The 22,992-nt window shown below is 37.6% G+C and overlaps 5 protein-coding genes across 8 annotated transcripts; 3 read left to right on the top strand and 2 right to left on the bottom strand.

The window, feature by feature from the left end:
* The first annotated feature begins 197 nt into the window (after nt 1–197).
* On the top strand, nt 198–3,105 carry LOC111478689 (probable prolyl 4-hydroxylase 10). The gene is made up of 8 exons (XM_023123092.1): nt 198–530; nt 622–700; nt 1,034–1,131; nt 1,217–1,314; nt 1,839–1,968; nt 2,068–2,255; nt 2,432–2,520; nt 2,746–3,105. The coding sequence occupies exons 1-7, from the start codon at nt 334–336 to the stop codon at nt 2,503–2,505; spliced, it is 864 nt and encodes a 287-aa protein (XP_022978860.1). The 5' UTR covers nt 198–333; the 3' UTR covers nt 2,506–2,520; nt 2,746–3,105.
* Nucleotides 3,106–3,544: 439 nt separating this feature from the next.
* Nucleotides 3,545–9,298, bottom strand: LOC111477733 (aconitate hydratase). Of its 2 annotated transcripts, XM_023121612.1 has the most exons (21): nt 9,080–9,298; nt 8,818–8,922; nt 8,478–8,638; nt 8,311–8,403; nt 8,012–8,197; nt 7,732–7,893; nt 7,496–7,640; nt 7,272–7,414; nt 7,129–7,185; nt 6,966–7,045; nt 6,804–6,879; nt 6,430–6,615; nt 6,244–6,311; nt 6,043–6,161; nt 5,836–5,957; nt 5,025–5,123; nt 4,462–4,941; nt 4,254–4,352; nt 3,919–4,161; nt 3,684–3,803; nt 3,545–3,638 (listed from the first exon to the last, which is right to left on the bottom strand). In XM_023121612.1, exons 1-20 carry the CDS (start codon nt 9,081–9,083, stop codon nt 3,729–3,731), a joined length of 2,703 nt encoding a protein of 900 aa, XP_022977380.1. In that variant the 5' UTR covers nt 9,084–9,298; the 3' UTR covers nt 3,545–3,638; nt 3,684–3,728. The 2 variants fall into 2 exon arrangements, with proteins under 2 accessions (XP_022977380.1, XP_022977379.1); XM_023121611.1 differs by having other exon boundaries at nt 3,545–3,803.
* Nucleotides 9,299–10,364: 1,066 nt separating this feature from the next.
* On the top strand, nt 10,365–13,059 carry LOC111477648 (probable serine/threonine-protein kinase PBL18). The gene is made up of 6 exons (XM_023121514.1): nt 10,365–11,015; nt 11,584–11,655; nt 11,739–11,807; nt 11,890–11,952; nt 12,189–12,514; nt 12,634–13,059. Exons 1-6 carry the CDS (start codon nt 10,628–10,630, stop codon nt 13,057–13,059), a joined length of 1,344 nt encoding a protein of 447 aa, XP_022977282.1. The 5' UTR covers nt 10,365–10,627.
* LOC111477734 (probable protein phosphatase 2C 60) lies at nt 12,550–16,446 on the bottom strand. 2 transcript variants are annotated; one of them, XR_002717339.1, is made up of 7 exons: nt 16,010–16,348; nt 15,712–15,787; nt 15,295–15,602; nt 14,848–15,215; nt 13,784–14,020; nt 13,278–13,665; nt 12,550–13,123 (listed from the first exon to the last, which is right to left on the bottom strand). XR_002717339.1 is itself a non-coding variant. In XM_023121613.1 (7 exons), exons 4-7 carry the CDS (start codon nt 15,596–15,598, stop codon nt 13,396–13,398), a joined length of 1,179 nt encoding a protein of 392 aa, XP_022977381.1. In that variant the 5' UTR covers nt 15,599–15,602; nt 15,712–15,787; nt 16,010–16,113; nt 16,355–16,446; the 3' UTR covers nt 12,550–13,395. The 2 variants fall into 2 exon arrangements, 1 of the variants encoding a protein (XP_022977381.1); XM_023121613.1 differs by adding an exon at nt 16,355–16,446 and having other exon boundaries at nt 12,550–13,665; nt 16,010–16,113.
* A 2,164-nt stretch (nt 16,447–18,610) lies between these two features.
* Nucleotides 18,611–22,058, top strand: LOC111478044 (CSC1-like protein At4g35870). Of its 2 annotated transcripts, none has more exons than XM_023122122.1 (2): nt 18,611–18,901; nt 19,002–22,034. In XM_023122122.1, exon 2 carries the CDS (start codon nt 19,025–19,027, stop codon nt 21,449–21,451), a length of 2,427 nt encoding a protein of 808 aa, XP_022977890.1. In that variant the 5' UTR covers nt 18,611–18,901; nt 19,002–19,024; the 3' UTR covers nt 21,452–22,034. The 2 variants fall into 2 exon arrangements, 1 of the variants encoding a protein (XP_022977890.1); XR_002717388.1 differs by having other exon boundaries at nt 18,612–21,504; nt 21,622–22,058.
* The last annotated feature ends 934 nt before the right edge of the window (nt 22,059–22,992 follow it).

Raw genomic sequence — 22,992 nt, 5'->3', positions numbered from 1 at the left:
TTATAAACGTGTATTAAAACACTAAATTAAAAAATTAATATTCGATACCATTTGATTTTAATTTCGCTCAAATTTTAAAATAAATCCGATAAAAATTAAATAATAATAAATAAATAAAAATAGAAGTAAAAACTAAATAAGAGAAAGCCGCCGGAGACGGAAGGAGATAAATTAAATAAATAATTAAGAAATAAAAGTTGATAAGCAAAGCCAAAACAATCTTTAATTACGGTGTCAAGATTCACAGTTTGTCTGTACAGAGACCTTTGGACTTTGGGGACGAAGACCAAAAGCTTGGAATTCCAGATCTTGCTCCCCAAGGGTTTTGTTTCCATGGCGAAGCACAGGCAATCTCGTTTTCCTACTCGGAAGTCGTCTTCTTCATCTACTATCATTTTTACCCTGCTCATTATGTTCACCTTCGTCATTCTGATTCTTCTTGCTCTTGGAATCCTCTCGATCCCTGGAAATTCCGGCGGTTCGCCCAAGGTTCATGATCTGAGCTCGATTGTTCGGAAAACCTCTGAGGAGTATGTTATCTTATGGATTTTCTTTCGATTTTTTGTTCTGTATGAGGATGGATTTTGATTGATTCTGTGGTTTTGTTTGATTTTGTTTCAGTGTTGATGAGGAGAAAGGGGAACGGTGGGCTGAAGTTATCTCATGGGAACCTAGAGCCTTTGTTTATCACAACTTTCTGGTATTTCAGTTTTCCCGATCTTGATTGAGAGATTTGTGATTTATGTTCATTCATCTCTCTCCTAATGCAATTTGTGTATGGAATTCTTCAATAAACTTGGTTGGTGCATGCTTATACACGTTGAATGCGTCTTTGGTGCTGCACCTTCTTTAAGCTTATTATGTTTATGTTCCTCTAAGAAATCATTCTTCGTTCTTATCATGATGAGTCAAGGATACTTCCCATTGTGTTTGTCTTTAGATGGTATTGGAGTATGAGTTGACTGAGGCTGAGACCCATCGATTAATCCCGGAGTAGGGAAATACTGAATTGGTTTACTTTTGAATTGCTCAGACAAAGGAGGAGTGTGAGTACCTAATTAGCCATGCCAAGCCTCATATGCAAAAGTCTACCGTTGTTGACAGTGAAACTGGAAAGAGCAAAGATAGCAGGTGTTCTATTCCTTTCCTCAGAATTCTTTACTGTTAGTAATGCTGGATCTCTTTTGTGGAAACCTCTCTTACCTCTCTTTCACAGAGTTCGCACTAGCTCCGGAACATTCTTGCCGAGAGGAGGCGATAAGATTATCAGCACTATAGAGAAAAGGATTGCTGATTTCACCTTCATACCCATAGGTACTATTTTTTAGTCCATTTCCTCCTGGTTTCTTCCAACTACATCGAGCATTATTTTCTATTATGCAAGGTTAAAATAATCTTTTGTAATCTTTAATTTATTTTCAAGTGCACCTATCGTTTTGGTATAATTTTCCCCCTGTAGTCTAGCTTTCCCAATAACTTTTCTTTTGTTAGAAAAGATTTTTATCATGCCCAAAACTACTCGAATAGATACAATTATCGTGCTAAGTTTCAATGGATGAGGAAGATTTTTAATCATGGCTGAAAATTTGAATAACGAATATCAACTCAGACGTAGGAATACCAATACATTCCAGATATTTGTTTGTCCTATGAGCTTACCTGCCCATTGTCCCTTGTTAGAATGAACGAGAATCGGGTTCACCTGATAAACTGTGCCAATTTTTGTTTATTATATGTAGATATTGTCTTCTTATCTTTTAAAATTTTCATATGGTCAATGAATATTAGACACTAAGTTTTCGTACTTTGTTACTTAAGTGCACACATAATATATGCAGAGCATGGAGAAGGACTTCAGGTTCTTCATTACGAAGTGGGACAGAAATATGAACCTCATTTTGATTACTTCCTTGACGACTACAATACAAAGAATGGAGGTCAACGTATAGCAACAGTGCTTATGTACCTGTAAGTAGTAATCCATATTTTCCATGCTTTGGACTCTAAACAAGTACTTCATCTTGCATGGTTCGCCCATTATTTTATATGAATTCTATCGTAATTCAGCTCAGACGTTGAAGAAGGAGGCGAGACAGTGTTCCCTGCTGCCAAAGGAAACTTTAGTTCTGTGCCTTGGTGGAATGAGCTTTCTGATTGTGGGAAGAAAGGACTTTCCGTTAAACCGAAGAGGGGCGATGCATTGCTTTTCTGGAGCATGAAGCCCGATGCCTCTCTAGACCCTTCAAGTTTGCATGGTTAGATTAGATACTCTCAAACTTATAAACCAACCATTCATTTTTCTGAGCATGTTAGATTTCAGTGATGTATGTTTCGTTCGTTTTGTCAGTGCGCTTTCTTTTTCTTCTCTTATGCGGAGAGTATCGGATTTTCTTCATAAAATGACGATATTTCTCCTGCTGTTCATATATAGGTGGCTGTCCTGTTATCAAGGGGAATAAATGGTCTGCTACTAAATGGATGCGAGTAGATGAATACAAAGCTTGAGTTGATGTGACCAAGGTAATGTCCATTCTCTAAACAATGAACTAACAAATGAACACCTCAAACACTAAATCATTTTACCAGTTCAAAATTCTTTTGGCTTCTCAACATTTGGACAGTCTTTCTTCAATCTTTCCTAGATCATTCTATTTGGAAATAACTTAAATTCGTCCTCTGTGATGAATTTTCTTGGTACTGCTGAAAGAATTATTCCTAAAGGTTTGGTGATTCATTGTTTGGCAGGTTGGTTGACATTTCTTGTTACTGCTCAAAGTCACAGGTGCATTTGCTGTAGGGAATCTCATCATTTCTATAATTTAACCTTACTACTCGATCCCTAAATCTATGAATTTTGATGTGCTTTATAGTTTAATCACAAGTTTACATTGTCATCGATTTCTTGTTTTTATGGCCATGAGAGAATAAGAGTTCATATTTTTGCCAGAAATGCCACCTCCAAACTTCACTTACAGATTCATGTACAACTACCCCCTTACTAGAACATTGGTATATTTTTCTATTTGATACAAACTTTTAATGCCTTCATTCTTCCAATTAGCTACCCATTTGCAATGAAAAGTGGATAAGGGTGATCTCTTTCTAGATTGGTTTTTGTGTTCATTTCTATTTTTAATACTTATATTTAGCTCAATTTTAAATTTATCGACTTCATGTTATAATAAAGGAAGTGATATGAGATGGAAAATAGATTTCAATGTACTTTTAGTTAATTTTATGGTTCGTATGAATTGATTCTAAGTCATTAATGACCCATTTGTTTTGAATTCAAGATTCATATGGGATAGACTTGTAGATCACTCAAAATATTGGTTTCTGAAATTTACACGTTGAACCATATCTTTTATATTCTTGTCCTTAAAATTAATATAAATTGAAATCATAATAATAAAATATTAAATTATTAAAGATACTAAAATGTCATAGAAATTTAATTATATTAGATTAGTATATAGATTATTTAAAATTTGAAGAATGTTAGAATAATTCATCGTTTCACTTCTAGATTGAATCAGCATTTGAATGGTCAATTAAAAATTAGAAATCCCCTTAACAAAATTAATAAAAATATGTCATACAGATGTATATGGGAAATCCTTGAAACGAAGAACTTGATAGTCCCAAACAATTCTCTAAAAAAACCACAAACTTAGTGAAATTCCCTATTTTATTCAGAAATTCAGAGCTCCAACCTGATCCCACTTCCTTTAGTGCTTTGCGTGGATCAAATTCCTCATCACATACTGCAGAATTCCACCATGATCGAAGTATGCCAGTTCCACCTGCACATTAAAACCAGCAAACTTGTAGATTTAAGAAATTACCAATGGCCACCTGGTTATTCAGAGTTATTCGATGTTCGGATTCAAGACACGTAAACTACGGTTTGGGAAGTACCTCAGTGTCGAATCTTAGGATGCAACTGAACGACTTTCCAGCGTCTGTCACCACAGCCACGTCCTGACCAGGTCTGATTTCCCCCACATTGCTTGGAAGATCGATGGTGTAACGCTCATGCCCAGTCAACCCGAGGGACTCGGCATCCTCCCCATCCTTGAAACATAGAGGAATAATACCCATACCGACCAAGTTGCTGCGGTGTATACGTTCAAAGCTCTTTGCTATAACTGCCTTGACACCCTGGGAGAAGTTTCAAAGAGCATTAAGTAATGACCAGGGGAGTCGTCCAAGTTCATGAGAGTTGAGCTATTAATACAAATCAGAAAAAGTACCAGAAGCATTGGCCCCTTGGCAGCCCAATCACGTGAACTTCCGCTTCCATACTCGGCACCGGCCAGAATGATCGTATCAAGCCCCTCGTTCTTGTACCTCTGTTAACAGATACATAATCTAAGGACAAGAATCGAGAATCTTGAAAGGAAAAGTTATTCAGATCGAAGACATTCGATATGGTAAACTGAAAAAAGATCAAGAAATTACCATTGCAGCATCAAATACAGAGAGTTTCTCCCCGCTGGGGATGTGAATTGTCTTGGGCCCAACTTCCCCCTTCAATAGTTTATTGACTATACGAATGTTGGCGAACGTGCCACGTGCCATAATCTCGTCATTCCCACGGCGACTACCGTACGAGTTAAAATCTCTTCTGTCAACCCCATGTTCGAGAAGGTATTTAGCAGCAGGACTATCTTTATGGATGCTACCAGCAGGTGAGATATGATCAGTTGTAATACTATCACCAAAATTGAGCAAGCAGTACGCGTTTTTGACCCCGTGAGCCCCTGGAGGAGACATGGTCATATCTTTAAAATACGGAGGCTCGTGAATGTACGTTGACTTTGGGTCCCAGGAGTAGAGTGTTCCTTCGGGAACGGATAACTGATTCCAAGTTGCATTTCCTTCGGTGATTGCTTGGTATGTGGCCCGAAACATGTCAGGCAACACATTTGATTGTACGACCTGTTCCGAGCAATGAATAAGATCCAAATACAACAATCAAAGAGCTCAGCATCTAAAAAGCACTTCAAATTATAGCAGCTTACTTCGGCAACTTCTTCGCTAGTCGGCCAAATGTCCCTAAAAAACACTTCCTTTCCATCCTTTCCCCGCCCAATAGGTTCAGTTTCAAAATCGATGTCCACCTGCAAAATAGCCTCAAGTTAGCATTGGATGCGTTATCTTTTAAGATATCAAAAGAAATTTGATGTGGGGGTACATTTGTTCTAACGACTCAAGCCCACCGCTAGCTGATATTGTCCTTTTTGGGCTTTCCCTTTCGGGCTTCCCCTCAAGGTTTTTAAGACGTGTCTGTTAGGGAGACACTTCCACACCTTTATAAAGAATGTTCCGTTCTCCTCCCCAACCGACGTGGATCTCATAATTCCCCCCACTTCAAGGCCCAACATCCTCACTGGCACTCGTTCCCTTCTCCAATTGATGTGGGACCCCCAATCCACCCCCTCAGGGCTCAACGTCCATGATGGCACACCACTTTGTGTCCACCACTCTTCGGAGCTCAGTCTCCTCGCTGACACATCACCTAGTGTCTGGCTCTGATACCATTAGTAACAGCCCAAGCCCAAGCCCACCACTAGCAAATATTGTCTTCCTTGGGCTTTCCCTTTCGGGCTTCCCCTTAAGGTTTTTAAAACACGTCTTCTAGGGAGAGGTTTCCACACCCTTACAAAGAATGCTTCGTTCTCCTCCCCAACCGATGTGGGATCTCACCTTTATTTTTATGCTATAAAACCGACTTTCGAGGAGAAGCGAGGTGCTTGAGGGCTTACGGATTCTGGCATCACAAGCACTCACCTTTTTGAATTCAAGAGAGATAGAGAACAAGAAGGTACTTACAGTGCCAGCAAGAGCATAGGCTACCACAAGAGGAGGAGAAGCGAGGTAGTTGGCCCTCGTCAAAGGGTGTACACGACCCTCGAAATTCCTATTTCCAGACAGTACGGCGGCAGCAACCATGTCTGAACGTTCCAATATCATTAGAAACGCAGTTTTTAGAATACCAAAGAACAGTATCCAACATCCCACCCGAATGCAAATAGTTACCATTTTCAGTTATTGCTGAAGCAACAGATTCATCAATATCTCCTGAATTTCCAATGCATGTAGTACATCCATACCCAACTATATGGAACCCTAGCTGATTAAGATACTTCTGCATGCCACTGCAGATGTAAAAACACGTACCGTAGATGAGTATTCCCTTGTATAAAAAAAGGTTCATCTATTGCGCTGTCGGAAAATTACCTCTTCGCCAAATATTTAGTCACCACCCCAGAGCCGGGAGCAAGACTCGTCTTAATCCAGGGCTTAACCTGATTCACAAAGTTGCAACAAAATCAAAACCAATAGAGCTCACTGGAACCGATTACTACGAGTCGAACACATTGATAGAGAGGTCCTATTAATGGTGGGTGAAGACAGACATCTAACCTCTAGCCCAAGATCACAAGCTTTCTTAGCCACCAAAGCAGCTCCAAGCATAACGCTTGGGTTTGAGGTATTTGTGCAGCTAGTGATAGCCGCAATTACGACATCCCCATGCCTAAGTTGAGCTGGGGATCCATGAAAACTGAACTCTGCAACCTTTGCTTGAGCTTCCTTTGGTATGGCAAACCCCTATAACATCATTATATAAGAATATAGGATCCATGAAAATAGCGGCAATGGATTTAGAAACGTGCTAAAAAATATCTTGATGACAACTTTTGAAACTCTGGCCATGCTAAATCCCGTTCGCTTAAAGTAACATCAATGGTATTTGTAATTCAATTCAAAATCAATTTGCTCGGGTAAATGTTCTTCACCTTGAATCCGACTTTACTGTCAAGGCATGTGTGCCAATCAGCTTTCATTTCTTTTAAGGGAACTCGATCGTGTGGTCTGCAAAACCAAGAGGAAGAACGTAAGGTTAAACAAGGCTAGGTTATTATTTAATTTTAGACAAGTTCTAGTATAATTTAAGCTACCTTTTTGGACCTGATATGCATGGTTCGACTTCCGAAAGATTCAGTTCTATATGAGAGGAATACACTCGTTCAACTTGAGGCTGCATTCAGTAAAATCTAACTCATACACAGAAGGTTCTAAATATCGACAATAAAATAAGGAAAGAGAATATTTTATATTTACCTCACTGTAGTCTACGAACATCTTGTTCGCACGCAAATAGGATTCGATCATAGAAATCTGAATCGTAATTCTCAAGTTAGTACTTGAACAAAAGCAAACATGAACTACTAACTAGCGGAACGTCAGTATGAGCGATAACTAACTGTTTCATCTTTTCTTCCGGTCAGTTTCAGATACTGCAGGGTGACGTGATCAACAGGAAAGAAGCCCATTGTTGCACCGTACTCGGGGGACATGTTGGCAATTGTGGCACGGTCGGCCAAAGATAGTTCACTCATACCTTCCCCTGCATAGAAGTAAAATGGCATTATAAGAAAAAGGGTGGCGTAAATTTTAAAATGGCGTTCAGAAGTTCGACTCTGCTTACCATAAAACTCCACAAACTTGCCAACAACACCGTGCTTCCTGAGCATTTGAGTCACAGTCAAAACCAAGTCTGTAGCTGTTACACCGTTTCTCAGCTTTCCAATTAATTTAAACCCGACGACGCCAGGCAAGACCATGCTCATGGGCTAAAATTGACGAGAGAAAGAAAGAACAAAGTCAACCATTTTTCCGCAAGATAACAAAAATACGATACCAAAAAATATGATTATTTCATACCTGTCCAAGCATTGCAGCTTCTGCTTCTATCCCACCAACGCCCCAACCAGCAACGCCCAATCCATCAATCATCGTTGTGTGTGAATCGGTTCCCACAACACTATCAGGGTAAAGCAAGCCATTTGTGTTGAAAACTACTCGGCCAAGGTATTCCAGATTAACCTGAAAAATGATGCAATACTATGAGTAAAAGGCAAAAAAGTACACTTATATCGAGACAACGGGATGATCGAGGTGGACTATCCTGCACGCTCGAGTGTTGTAAGACATGGAAGTATACCTGGTGAACTATACCAGATCCGGGAGGTACGACAAGCATGTTATGGAAAGCACTAGATCCCCATTTCAGAAAACCAAACCTTTCTCTGTTTCGTTGAAATTCCAGTTCCATATTCGCCTGTACTGCATTTTCGGTCTTTGCCACATCGACCTGAACTGAATGATCAATGACAAGATCTACAGGAACCTGAATTGATTGCATTCATAAGCCATCACTATGTGTTCAACTGTTCATGTATTCGATAGATCGAACGATCGACAAATATAAAGAACGAAGAATCTATATAGTACACTACTCACCAATGGATTAATCTTGTTGGAATCGCCACCAAGCCTGTTCATAGCGTCTCGCATACAAGCAAGATCAACAACAGCAGGCACACCAGTAAAATCCTAAATCGACGCACATTTCACATATCAAATGACAACACAAATCCATATCCAACTTTCAGAAACAAAATGCTGACCTGAAGCAACACTCTAGCAGGTTTAAAAGGAATTTCAACCAGTTTGGGGGAGGTGTTCTCCCAATCAAGAATCTTCTCGACATCCTTAGCCTTAACGGCGAACTCATCGCAGTTTCGGATGGCCGATTCGAGAAGAATCCTAATGGAATATGGCAGCCTTTCTGCCAAAGAAACATCCATCCAACAATCAACATCCAACCATTCAGAACGTTTAATGTAGTTTCAACTCACAACACTAAAACCACTTTAACTTTTGATTCACAAAAACATATAGAATCTAATAAAGCACACTCAAACAGATAGAACCAAACCAATAATCAAATAAAGCAGAACCACTCACCGATTCTAGGATCGTTCAGAGCAGGCAAGCTGTAGTACTTTCCAAACACAGACCCATCAGGATTCTCAAGGGTCTTCAAGATGCCATTGAAAGGGTTTTCGATCGCTGTAAAAAAAACCCAAGAAACCCAACATCAGAGAATTAAAAACGAAACACCCCCAACAGAAATCGCCGCCGCAAGCAGCCGCAAACACGCAAATCACAAAAAAACCAGAAAAAAGCGAAAGAGAAGGGACGAAGATCGATTTGATTGGAAGAGTACCCATGGATGTGATGGATGCGATACTCCACAAGCAAAGAGAGATCGATCAACTTAAGAAATCAAGGCAGGAAAGGGAAAATTGGAGGAGAAACGGTGCGAGATCAAATGGGCTGAATCGAACTCCAGTATGGTAATCTAGAGAGAGAGAGAGGGGGTAGCAAAATGAAAAGGGAAGTGAAAGCGGTAGGCGGCCACAAACGGTGGAAAATATTAAGAATGGGTCTCTCTGGGTATATCGCTGAGACGCAAAAATCGGTCATAAGTGGGCGGTCCCTACCTCTCTCTAACTACCCAATTCGCAAGATTTTTGGCGCAATTTGGCGCTTTCCTACAAGTTCTTGACTAAGTTCATTCATCTACAATCATTTGCTTGGATTTATTGATCAAAACTTATGATTTTCATACAGTTTTCTCCAGATTTTAACATGGGTATGAGTTTGATTTTGTTTTCATCAACATCTTCATGTCTTTTGGAGCCTGTTTTGCCTCGATTTTCCTAATGGGAAAGTGGAATTCCTAATTAAAAGTGTTTTTTATTCATGATTCTCTGACTTCTCCATTGGAATGTTGCTGGATGAGGATAAGATGGTGAGTATTTTAAGATGTGAATTTACAAGAATATGTTGATGTGAATTGGCTAAAGTCATATCTATGAACAACCCAAAAGCTGTCATCTTTTGTACCAACAATGAACAAAGGCGACCACATTCACTGATCCGGTAACTAATCTGCCAATCAATATAATCAAGAGTTTAACGAAAATGATTTTGCTTTTAATTTTTTCCCTTAAAAAGTATGATTACAACATAATAAATAATTGTGAGAAAATTACATCTTTAATTTTGAGTTACCAAATTTAGGTTAAATTATCAGAAGGATTATTGATCTATTTAAAAAATTTAAAAAAAAAAATAAAAAATACAAATATTTTAATTCTCCAAAAATTCAAAATCATTTTAGACATAAAGTAGGATAGTTTTACTTTAGGTTTCTCCAACAGAGCTCTTACTATAAGAGATAATTCATCTGCTTGTCTCCTTTATTAACATTTTTCAACATCAATTTTAAAAATTAAACATATAAATAATTAATTATTTTTATGTTATTTCAAATAATAAAAATATCATTTGAAAAGAACTCGAATATCTCGGGATAAAATAAATCGTTTTGTCTTGGTTTTTTATATTTAAAAAAATATTATTATTTATACATTTGTAAATAAAAACTCGAATAAATGATCCAAATAAGTGAATCCAATCGAAATTATATATATATACATGTCCAAATCATTTGAAATTGGCTAATTATATGAAAATTAACCAAAAATTCAACAAAGATCCTACAACAAATGCTAGCAAATGGTTGAGATATGATTTAAATAATCCACAAAATGGTACCGTAGAGTGTTCATGTTTATAATTCTATGGCTCTCTGTTTTGGCTCTGTGTGCCGTCCTGCTTTCAGCAACAACAAGACCCATTCTTCTTCTCTTCAAATTCCGCTCACCTTCGCCCTAATTTTCCTCAATCTGTCAAACGCTCTTAAGAAATGGCCTTCTTCGCCGCTGTATCGGCCTCTTCGCCGGCAATTTCTCCGCCGCCGAACAGGAGCAGTCGGTGGGTAGAGTTTGTCGTCGGAGCAGTGGTGGTGGTGTCGTTGAGCGCGTTTCTGTTCTGTGCTTTTCGTCGGAAAATTCTGCAGAGGTTCTGGCAGCGGCGGCGGAACACTGACGGAAGGTTGAAGGAAGGGAAATCGAAGCCGAGGAGGTTCCGATTTGAGGAATTGGAGAAGGCGACGAAGAATTTCAGAAGCGAATATTTGTTAGGGTTTGGTTCGTTTGCTAATGTTTATAAAGGTGTTCTTGAGAGCCACGAAATCGTGGCCATAAAAAGACCGCATAGTGATTCCTATACGAGTCTTGAAGAATTTCGAAATGGTAAATTAATTCTCTTTTAATTTACTCTTTAATTTTGTTTAAAATAACATTATTATTTTTAATTAACAATTTAATCCCTAAAATTTGTGTTTATCAAAAAGAAATTGTGTTCAAATGATGATTCAACTGTATTTATATAAATAAATAAAGATTAAGTAAAATATTCTTGAATTTATTAGGTTGTTTTGTAATTTTTTTTAATAAAAATAGAAATTATCTATTAAAAATAATTTTCATATTCAAGATCCGACATAAACATGGTTATTTTTATGCAAAATCTATTTAAATGGGCAAAGTGACAGTGGGTGAGTGTAGCGGATTTGATCATCATCAACTTATAGCAATCCAAAACATTTGATGTAATAGTCCAAACTCATCGCTTGTTGATATTATCTGTTTTGATCTATTACGTATAAGCGTCAATCTCATGGTTTCAAAACGCTTATACAAAAGATTTGGTTCTCCTACCCAACTGATATAGAATCTCACATATGAATTCTTAGTTAAACTCGAAAAACAAAAATAAAATTTTTAACAACTTCGAAACTATTTGTTTCTTATTGAATAGAAGTGAAGCTATTGTCATCAGTAAAGCACAAGAACTTGGCAGCTCTGGTGGGATATTGCGAAGAAACTATAGGTTAGAGCTTAAAAAAAGATTGAATTTTGATGATTTATGAAGATAATTTTTTAAAAAATGTGAAAATCATGTGTTCTTGGCAGGGAATGGAGGAGAGAGAATATTGGTTTATGAATATGTACCAAATGGATCACTTCTACATTACATAATTGGTAAAAAATTTATTTAATTAATATTTCGATCTCTTCTTCATTTGTAAAATATTTTGGTCGAGTTTATTGTGGCTTTGCATAGGCCATGAAGGAAGAAGCTTGACTTGGAGACAACGAGTTAACATAGCTATTGGAGCTGCCAAAGGTATGTCATTTCTCGTCATTGATATCTATTTCATTTATTTAGAACACGACATTGGATCTAATAAAATGATTGTGTTTCTTTAAGAGGCATAGATTCAAACATCTGATCTTTTATTTGAAAATACGTTAGTAGATTCATGTTTTAGTATTTAGAATAATATTATTAGAAACAAAACTAATCTTCTTCAGAATTAGAGATATATAATTTTTTTTTGTTCGATTTTTGTTTTGGAGAAGGGATTGCTCATCTACACAATGGGATGAAGGCTAGCGTGATCCATAGAGATGTAAAGCCAAGCAATATCTTAATCGGAGAAGAATTCGAGGCAAAGGTTTCGGATTTTGGGTTGGTAAGGTCGGGACCCATTGGTGATCGGTCGCATGTGAGCAGCCAAATCAAAGGCACGCCTGGCTACTTGGACCCTGCATATTGCTCTACCTTTCACTTGACTCCTTTTAGCGATGTCTATAGCTTTGGCATTATTCTTCTGCAGCTCGTTTCCGCTCGTCCAGTGCTAACGTCCAACGAATCAATCCCCACAAACTCTCATATCGTTGAATGGGTAACCAACTCCTATTTTATCGGATAAATTATATATATATAAAATATTTGTCGAACTTTTTCATTTCTCACATCGTTTCAAGTCTCAATTTTCGTCTAACCTTCTATCTGGAATTGCAGGCAAGACCGAGCTTAGAAACGGGCAGTGTTGAAGAGATTTTGGATGTAAATCTTATTTCCGAGCCATGCAACATGGAAGTGATGCTAAAGATGGGGCAACTTGGCCTGAAATGCACTTCACATCAGCCTAAGTACCGCCCAACCATGGCTCGGGTATGCCTCGAGCTACAGGAAGCTCTTCATGAAGCTGACAACTTCAGCACCAGGAAGCTCCTCAGGCAGCAATCCATGGAGTTTGAACATTCTGAGAGCCTGGTGAGCATTGAAGGTATCAAATTTGGGAAGTTTCGTGTGGGGATGGATACCGTTGAGTTTGAGAGTGTCAGCTTAAAGTGCCTCGAGATTAATAGTATTTCCATTGACATCGATCCCAGTATCGAACAGCAGCTATCCGTGGCTGCAAATGATGAACAAAATAAGAACTGATTCTGTCACAAACATGCATAAGATAGCCCGAGACAGGTTCGGATTGGTTTCGTTCTTCGTTTTTCTGAATAGTTGAGCTCAGTCAGAATCAGCAAGTTTGTAGTGCAGAAAGTTCAGTTTTCAGGAATAGAAGCTTTTCCAGTTCTTCCTTTACTTCTGCTCAAATTGTTAGGAACTACAAAGAGTACATGCCATGTTAAATGTGAAAGTATGCAAACCTTCTTTCTTGTGTTAACTTATACTTGATATTCATTGCTGATGGGGCCATGGCAATTCTGAAGACCGAGCACGAGACGGTACATACATAACAGCTAGAAGGAGAGTCAGACCGCTTCATCAGATTGTGTGAAGCTCTGTAGGTGTGGCACAAGGAGCTAGAGATTTTGTAGGTATGATAACCCCGCGCCCTCTCAAAGACATGGTTGGACCTCGGACCGTGCTCGCTCTGCTTACAAGATTAGAGTCGAGAAATACAACTATGACAGTGATGTCGTCGTGAAAATGGCGGCGTACACCACGATCAATTTCCTTCAAATCTGAATATCGCATTTCTCGTTTCTTAGCTGCTTCCAGCATAGCAGCTTTTACCAACCTCTTAGCACTTCCCTGCTTGAAAACAAGCAGACAAGTCAAATTCAATCTTTCAATATAGCTTTAGCTTTTCATCATCGCCTTAAACAATAAGAAACGCACACCACAAGGAGCAGATGTTCTAGTAGGTTACATTATGGGGGTGATTTCGAATAATATCTACAGCTTGCTGATTGCTAATGTGCTCCCACATGCCATCAGAGGCAAATATAATGAATTGATCATGTGGTTGAAGTTCATGCACCGAAATTGATGGTTCACAGCTCAGTATCGGTCGAGTAAATGGTTCACGAAGCCTAAACTTAGCATACAAGGGTTCCCTGTTGAATTCCGCCCTCTTTAAATATGCATCACCGATAGATCTGGAAACCTGCAATTAAAGAAAAGAATCCCTAATGTGAACGAATACGTGATCAGAACTTCTCATTCCACAATGTTGGATAAATTTTGCGATAATGAAACATATCAATGTAATGGAAATGGCAGCATCCACGTAAATGCTGCTAATGGAATGAGGACCTCTAATGGGAGAGAGGGATAGAGAAAAGATGAATTGGTTGAGAGTGAATGTAATAGCCCAAGCCCACCGCTAACAGATATTGTCCGTTTTAGCTCGTTACGTATTGCCGTCAACCTCGTGGTTTTAAAATGTGTCTACTAGCGAGAGGTTTCCACACCCTTATAGGGAATGCTTCGTTCTCCTCTCCCATTGATGTTGGATCTCACAATCCACCCCTTAGGGGCCAGCATCCTCACTGATCTACCGCTCAGTGTTTGGCTCTCATACCATTTGTAACAGCTCAAACCCACCGCTAACAGATATTGTCCACTTTAGTCTGTTACGTATCGCCGTTAGCCTCATGGTTTTAAAACGCGTCTGCTAGGGAGAGGTTTCCACACCCTTATAAGGAATGTTTCGTTCTCCTCTCCAACCGATGTGGGATCTCACATTGAAAAATAGATCTCTTTACGGAAAGACCTATAACTAAGCAAGTAAAAAGTATGTTCTTTTTCTTTTTGTCTACTTTAAAAGACATTTCTGAGCTTGAGGCCTGACATCTAATAGCTCAGTACCTATAAGAGACTAACAAAGCCTAGAAACACACGCATTCGCATGCTTAGTTGACAATACATTCACCAAGCAGAGACTTATATCCCCTGATGGTCAGAAATTTCTTAGCTGAGTAAAAGAGTTACCTGTATTAAGCCCTTTACTCGCCATACATTATGCTTCAAAACTACTATATGCGAGTCATCTGGGTGCAGAGAATGCATCTCCCTTCTGACAGATTCTATGCTCACATTATGCTCAGCTGATAGCTGCACGGCGATAACCTCCTCCGTTGCACGCATGACCCTTCCAAGCACGGCACGGGAATCGCCAAGGTTGGCTATGTAAAGGGTGCCACCACAGATCACACCAACCAGGCAACATGAAGCAACAGCTGCAATTTGGGGCTTCATTTGCCATTGTTTAGTCACTAAAGAAATGAACCCTTCCTCTGTAGCTTGAAATGCTTTCTTTATCACATCAGATGACATTGATTGTTGTTCTGAGGTGAACCCTGCATTTTCAAATGAATGCTCAGACAATATGAACTGTGAAGAACATAAACTCATTTCAATCTCGATTAGAATTCTTACTTTTTAGATGCTGGAAAAGATTATCATATATGTAATTTGATGCTTCAGGTCCACCATGACCGTCATAAACACCAATAAAGGTTCCATATGGCCCGGATTCAACCAAGCTCAATGAACCTGATTCGATCTGGCTTTGATCCTCAAGCAAGTTATTAGCCTGGACAACAGCCATTGAAAATTCACCATTCATGTGCTGTCCAATATCCTTGTACCATAGTAAGCCTTCACGACGACCTGCTGAATCCGAACCGCTGTGTACGATATTGTCCGAGGACGGCAGCCAGCAAGCCCTCAGAAAGTTCATCAAGCTGGATAACACCCCTCATTTCATCAACTCCAACCACTTAACTCTACATTCATAAAGGATAACCATACCATTCTGTCCAAAATCAAAAAGAAAGAAAAGAAATCACTCACAATTCAAAGCAGCAAAACTCCTCAATCTGATAACCGCCTCCTGTAATTGCATATTTCGGTCAACTATCTCGATGAACTACAATAAACCCACAATACAACAGAAATCCATCATCTCATAATCCGTTGACCAAATATCATTAGTGAAAAAGGGCTACAAAAAACACACAATCAAGAACTAAATCTTTCCATTCAGCACAAGAACCAGAAACGCCTCATCCTCAAGCTTAAATTCCGAAAAACTAAATGAAAAATACGAACTACACAAATAAGAGACGATGAAAAAGTAATACGAACTCACTCTGCAATTAGGTTATTGATCAGTTCGGACAGCTACTGAATGCTACCAAATGAAAACGATGGAGATCTAAGAAGCAGTAGATCCACAGATTCATCAAACAAAAACTGTAGGCAAACGAGGTTTCAAATTTATCATCCACCATATAAAAAAAATAAAAAATAAAATCTCCCGAAACTCTTTCGCTCCCTTTCCGGGGCGCGATGGAAATCGAAGAAGAAGAAGAAAAAAAAAACCAAGAATCCGCTTGATTGAATGAAGTGGACGCAAACGGGATGAACAGAAGAGAACAGAACAATATCAGTGATCACCACTGTTATACTACAAATTTGCTTCAAATTTTTGTACCTTCTCTGGTGTTCATGTTTGTTCTTCTTTTATTCTAGTTCTTGTAAGATCAAATGGGCAGGACCGTTGATATTGAGAAGAGTTCTATGAAATAAAGTAAAATAATTTCCAAAAGCTGTTTCATCAGAGATATTTAAAATAATAATAATAATAATAATAATAATAATAATAATAATAAGCTTTAAAAAGGTGAAAAATGATGGAAATAATTGAAGGGAGGGTGAGAAAAAGAGAGGTAATAAAATATGTGGCAATGTTGGTTGAGTTATTGGTAAATAGCTCCCTCCCCTCGTGCTACCTATCTCTTCTTGTGACTTTTCGTGTGCATACGTGTCCCTTCATTCCTAAGTCAACCTTGCCACGTGTCCCCCTCCTTTTCTTATCTCCAACCGTCTCCCCCTTTTTATTTTATTCATTTCTTTTTTCTTTTTCGCCAAATTTCTGAGAAAATAAATATTCCGGTCGGACCAACGGTGGTTTAGTTGGTTCGGTCCACCGTTCATGGTTTGGTTTAAGAGTAGCAATTTCAGATTTTATATTTCGAGATATATAACGATTTACTTAAATTTGTAAATATAACAATTTTTTGTACAAGTTCGCCGTCAATGTCGGGTCGCCACAGAAAATGGCGGCGCCGCCATAGAATAACCCGGCCGGAAAATGCAACTTTTTGTTTGAGTGATTTTTTTAACCAAAACCAGAACCGGAGGCGCGTTAATCCCGTGCCCGTCCCACCGACCGAGCCAAAGCCAAACCGCCCCTCATCACACCCATTTATATAAAGATATTCAAATTTAGCAATATATATATATATAATTTAATTGCTATAAAAACTAATTAAAAAAATTAATATTACCATTTTTTTTAATTATTAGTTTGTGTTGAAAGTTTCCCAAAATTTAGCTTGTATTTTTATTATTTTCTAATAGTAATTATTAAAAATATAATTTATTTTCTACTTATTCACAAAGTACAGGTGTACTTAGAATACCTTCTAATTTAAATAATAAAATTGTTGTTTTCTACTTATTCACAAAGTACAGGTGTACTTAGAATACCTTCTAATTTAAATAATAAAATTGTTGATTGCACTATACTATATTCAAATCTGATTCTATTAATGTAATATATATATATATATATATATTTATTTATTTATTTACTTTTAGATAATTATTTTTCAGACGTTTTTGAAAAATGAATTTTAATCGATTAATATCAAATTTTTAAGTCTTTTGCATTTATTAATTGTCTNTGATTCTATTAATGTAATATATATATATATATATATATTTATTTATTTATTTACTTTTAGATAATTATTTTTCAGACGTTTTTGAATATATATATATATATATATTTATTTATTTATTTACTTTTAGATAATTATTTTTCAGACGTTTTTGAAAAATGAATTTTAATCGATTAATATCAAATTTTTAAGTCTTTTGCATTTATTAATTGTCTAAAATCAGTAAAGAATATATATATATATATATATAAACCTTAAATTTGTCTAAAATACTGCATTATTTAATTATAGGAAGGATTTGAAATTTAAAACTCCACTATATTGGGTGCCTTGTTTTGCTTGCCGTGTCGGTTTCGGACAAATTCTCAACCCTATTTTGTGGGCTTTCACCATGGAATGTCGGCCCATATATTCCAATAAATAAATAAATAAATATATAATATAGGAACATTTTTTCTTTTTATTTTGATTTTTCAACTTTTAAAATTTTTTCATATATATATTTTTTAACCCTTAATAGATCCTTGACAATTGTTTTATCTTTAATAAATAAATAAATAAATATAAATAAATAAATAAATAAATATATATATATATATATATATATATATATATATATATATATATATATATATATATATATATTCTAATCCCATATTCTACCCAATAATTATTAGCTAGCTTGACAAATATATTAGGAGCACGATTATAAAAACTTTTAGATAAATATTTATGAATTAACTCGTATGCAGTTTATTACTTTATTTTAAGTGACTATAATAAAAGAGAGTATATTAATCTAGACTACTATTATTCTAAATTTATTTTGGGAAAAACTTTAATTTTAGAGATTTTTTTTATTTAGAAATTAAATTTAGAGGGTTTAAAAATATAAATTCCACTCGTTGATAGAGATATAAATTCCAAACTTGGAAGAACTCGATGAAGATTTTCTCAAAAAAGGGGAATTTTTTTTTTATTAGTATTATCTCATTTATATTTAATTGGATCGAGTTAGCGTTTTGACCAAAGTTCCAGATGTTCAAGGAAAAGAAAAAACTACGATTTCAGATTTTCCCCAAAGAATTAACATTTCAATTTGGGATTTCCAGTTCGAATGCCATTCCCGTAACACAATCCTGTTCGTGAATCGTGATTGCTTCAATTTTTCAATTTCTACTCCCAGTACGAGGAGGAGGTGTCCATCTGTAAAGTCGAAGGGGAGATGATTTGATTCACAAGCCCTAAGGCCTTTAAATTTCTTCGAATTCGAGCTGTTAATCGTCCGAATTAAGGTATCGATGCGTTCTATGATTTAATTTGTTGATGCAGACCACTATTTCCACGCGAAGAATGTCGAATTTGATTGTGTGAACCTTCGATTTCCACGTTCAGAGATCCGACGAAGCTCGTACTCGATGGTTCCTTTTAAATCCTTCGTGAATCAGTCTTCTTCTCCCTCTCCCTCTTCCGATGACGGCGGGTCTGCAAGTGATTTCACTTCGTGGTATGGTAATATTCAATACTTGTTGAATATTTCGATCATTGGTGCCTTCTCGTGCCTCTTCATATTTCTATTTGTGAAGCTTAGAAGCGACCACCGTCGAATTCCTGGTCCTTCTGGATTGGTTACAAAGCTTCTTGCGGTGTGGCACGCGACTTGTCGGGATATTGCGCGCCATTGTGGTGCCGATGCCGCGCAGTTCCTTTTGATAGAAGGCGGGAGCTGTGCGGTTCTACTATTGATTGCGATTTTGTCGGTTTCAGTGTTGCTTCCGCTTAATCTCTATGCTGGACAGGCTGTATTGAACGATCAGTTCTCGAAGACTACGATCAATCACATTGAGAAAGGTTCGGTTTTACTTTGGGTGCATTTTGCTTTTATGGTTGTTGTTGTTGTTTTTGTGCACTTTGGTATTTCTGCCATTGAAAAGAGGTTAAAGATAACTAGATTTAGAGATGGGAATGGGAATTTAAGTGATCCCGCTGCTGATTCCACTGCCATTTTCACTATAATGGTGGAAGGGATTCCCAAAAGCCTAGAGGTTGATAGGGCCGCGATATTAGAGTATTTCCAGCATAAGTATCCTGGCAAGATTTATAGGGTCATAATGCCTATGAATTTGTGCGCTTTGGATGATTTGGCCACAGAATTGGTCAAGGTTAGGGAAGAAATATCACAGTTGGTAGAACAAATGCATTCTCGTCTTGCACCCGAGGACGAAGACGATGAATTTAGAAGCGATTGTTTGAAGGTTTTATTTTGTTGGATTCGTTGTGTTTGGAGGAGAGTAAAAGATCTGTGGTGTCAGATAATAGACAAATTTGGTTACACAAATGAGGAGAGACTAAAACGGCTGCAAGAATTGAGAGCCAACTTGGAAACTGAACTGGCTGCTTACAAGGAAGGGCGTGCACCTGGAGCTGGGGTTGCTTTTGTTATGTTCAAGGATATCTATGCTACCAATAAAGCAGTTATGGATTTTCGAAATGAAAGGAAGAGACGAATTGGGAAATTCTTTTCGGTCATGGAGTTGCGTCTTCAAAGAAACCAATGGAAAGTTGATCGGGCACCGTTGGCGACTGATATTTACTGGAATCATTTGGGATCAACAAAACTATCATTGAGACTTCGAAGAATATTTGTGAACACTTGCTTACTGTTAATGCTTTTGTTCTTTAGCTCTCCTCTTGCTGTGATCACGGCTGTTAAGAGTGCCGGGAGAATTATCAATGCCGAAGTGATGGATAATGCTCAGTCATGGTTGGATTGGGTGCAAAGTTCTAGCTGGATTGGCAGTCTTATCTTTCAATTCCTGCCCAATGTTATCATCTTCGTGAGTATGTATATAATAATTCCATCAGCTCTTTCTTATCTTTCTAAGTTCGAACGACATCTTACCGTATCTGGGGAGCAGAGAGCTGCACTTTTGAAGATGGTTTGCTTTTTCTTAGTAAACCTCATCCTTCTGAGGGCTCTGGTTGAGTCATCCTTAGAGAGTGCACTCCTTGGGATGGGACAGTGTTATTTGGATAGTGAAGATTGCAAGAGAATTGAGCAGTACATGAGTACATCATTCCTTTCAAGATCATGCCTTTCGTCCGTTGCTTTTTTAATCACGAGTACGTTCTTGGGCATATCTTTTGACTTATTGGCTCCAATACCATGGATAAAGAAGAAGATTCGAAGGTTTCGAAAGAACGACATGCTCCAGCTGGTTCCTGAACAAAGTGAAGAGTACCCATTTGAGTACCAGGAAATAGATAGTCTTGAGAGATCATTACTACCAGATACCTCCCCTAGACTGATCGATATGGATATGCAGGGACAAGATCTTTCCGTTTATCCCGTTAATAGAACCTCAACTGCACCGAAACAGAAATTTGATTTTGCGCAATATTATGCATTCAATTTAACAATATTTGCCCTCACCATGATATATTCTTCATTTGCTCCACTGGTGGTTCCGATCGGGACAGCATACTTCGGATATAGATATGTTGTCGACAAGTACAACTTTCTATTTGTTTATAGAGTAGGTGGCTTTCCCGCCGGCAATGATGGGAAGTTGATGGATACAGTTCTTGGGATTATGCGATTCTGCGTTGATTTATTCCTGCTCTCCATGCTCTTGTTCTTCTCGGTAAACGGGGACTCAACGAAGCTGCAAGCGATATTCACACTTGGGTTGCTAGTTGTGTACAAACTAGTTCCTTCTTATGATGATGGATTTCAAAGAATGCACTTGGAGGGCATTCAAACAGTTGATTCAGTTATAGACGGACCCATCGATTATGAGGTCTATTCTCAACCTAAATTTGACTGGGACACATATCAGCCATGATCTCGGCTTTGGCATGCACTCACACTTACGTTAGCTGAATTGTATCTTGCACTGTAAGTACAATAGCCGAGGAAGAACCTCATTCGTTCTCATTATATGTACTGTAAAATATATACTCTTTCTGATGCCATTGATTTTTGTTCTCCCTCATTTTCCACGTGATCTTCAAGCAATTGGGACTGTGAATTATCTGTTGCTGGCTAGAAATGCATTCATTTTCAACCCATAATTCTGCTCAGTTCTTGGGATCGACATAAAGATGCACGCCAAGGGAGCCAGTCTCATTCCTTATGATTAAAACACATGGCCAGTAGCCAAAGCCTCTTTTTGATTGACTGGTAGGTGCTGCAGCCGAGATCTGATGTTTTTTCTGTCATTTTTAGACTACAATTTTCTCTCTGGTAGTTGAGATCTGTCATTTCATATGCTAAAACATTAGCATTTCCGAAAAGAACAGAAAACAATTAGTGTTGGGATTTGTATGTTTTAAATACAGTTAGTTGTAAATTGTTAACCAAGTTAGTTCGCACTTGTCGATTCTACGGTTGATTGATTATGTAAATTGCAGATTGGTTTATTAGTACTTTGTAAAATGTGCACTTTTCTACGATTCTCTGTACGTTGGAAATTCAACACAAACATAAATGATCGAGATTTATGGATATAAGATTGAAGTAAATTATATATGAGATCACATGCTAGTTGAAGATGAAAATAAAATATTCTTTAACTTTTTACAAGGGTGTGGAAACCTCTATTTAGCATACGCGTTTTAAAATCGGGAGGTTGACGGTGATAGTTCCTCCTGGTGTTGGTGGAATATGAATTTGTTAGCTATGTTAGTTCCTCCTCCCGTTAGTTGTGTTAGTTCTAATATATGTTAGCTGTTAGTTCCTCCTCCTGTTAGCTGTGTTAGTTCCAAGAGCTGTTAGATCCTCCTTATGTTGGTGGAATAGGAATTTTTTAGTGTGTGTGTTAGTTCCTCCTCCGGTTAGCTAGCTATTAGATCCTCCTTATGTTGGTGGAATAGGAATCTGTTAGTGTGTTAGTTCTTCCTCCTGTTAGCTGTGTTAGTTGTAATTTCTCTTGGTGTTGGAGCTGTGAGCTTGAATTGTTGTAATATATTTCAATTATTCAATAGTGGCGTGCTTGAGCTATTGTAATATATTTCAATTATTCAATAGTGGGGTCGTTGGAATTTAGCGTAGAATAAGGAAATCCATAAGGAAACTTAACCATCTATTTTGTATTATAATATTGCAATACAACGTTGAAATTGACTAATGGCTAAATTCATTGAAGAACTAAGGAAGCTTCTGCGTCGTAATTAACATATTTAGCTGTGCTCTTAACTTAATTTAATTTAATTATTCCAGCCATAATTAAGCCTTTAATAAACTAAACATTTTGAATTTGGAAAAGTCAACGGCCTTCACTAACCGCTTCTAACGGCCTTTTTCCATGCCACTCTTCGCTCGTAGACCCACTACCGTACTTTTTCTCTTTTGCAGTTATGCCCCTCTTCTTCTCTTTATTTACCT

This window comes from Cucurbita maxima, unplaced genomic scaffold (genome assembly GCF_002738345.1).
Source record: "Cucurbita maxima cultivar Rimu unplaced genomic scaffold, Cmax_1.0 Cma_Scf00004, whole genome shotgun sequence".
Classification (NCBI taxonomy): Eukaryota; Viridiplantae; Streptophyta; class Magnoliopsida; order Cucurbitales; family Cucurbitaceae; genus Cucurbita; species Cucurbita maxima.
This window is presented reverse-complemented; position numbering and strand designations above follow the sequence as displayed.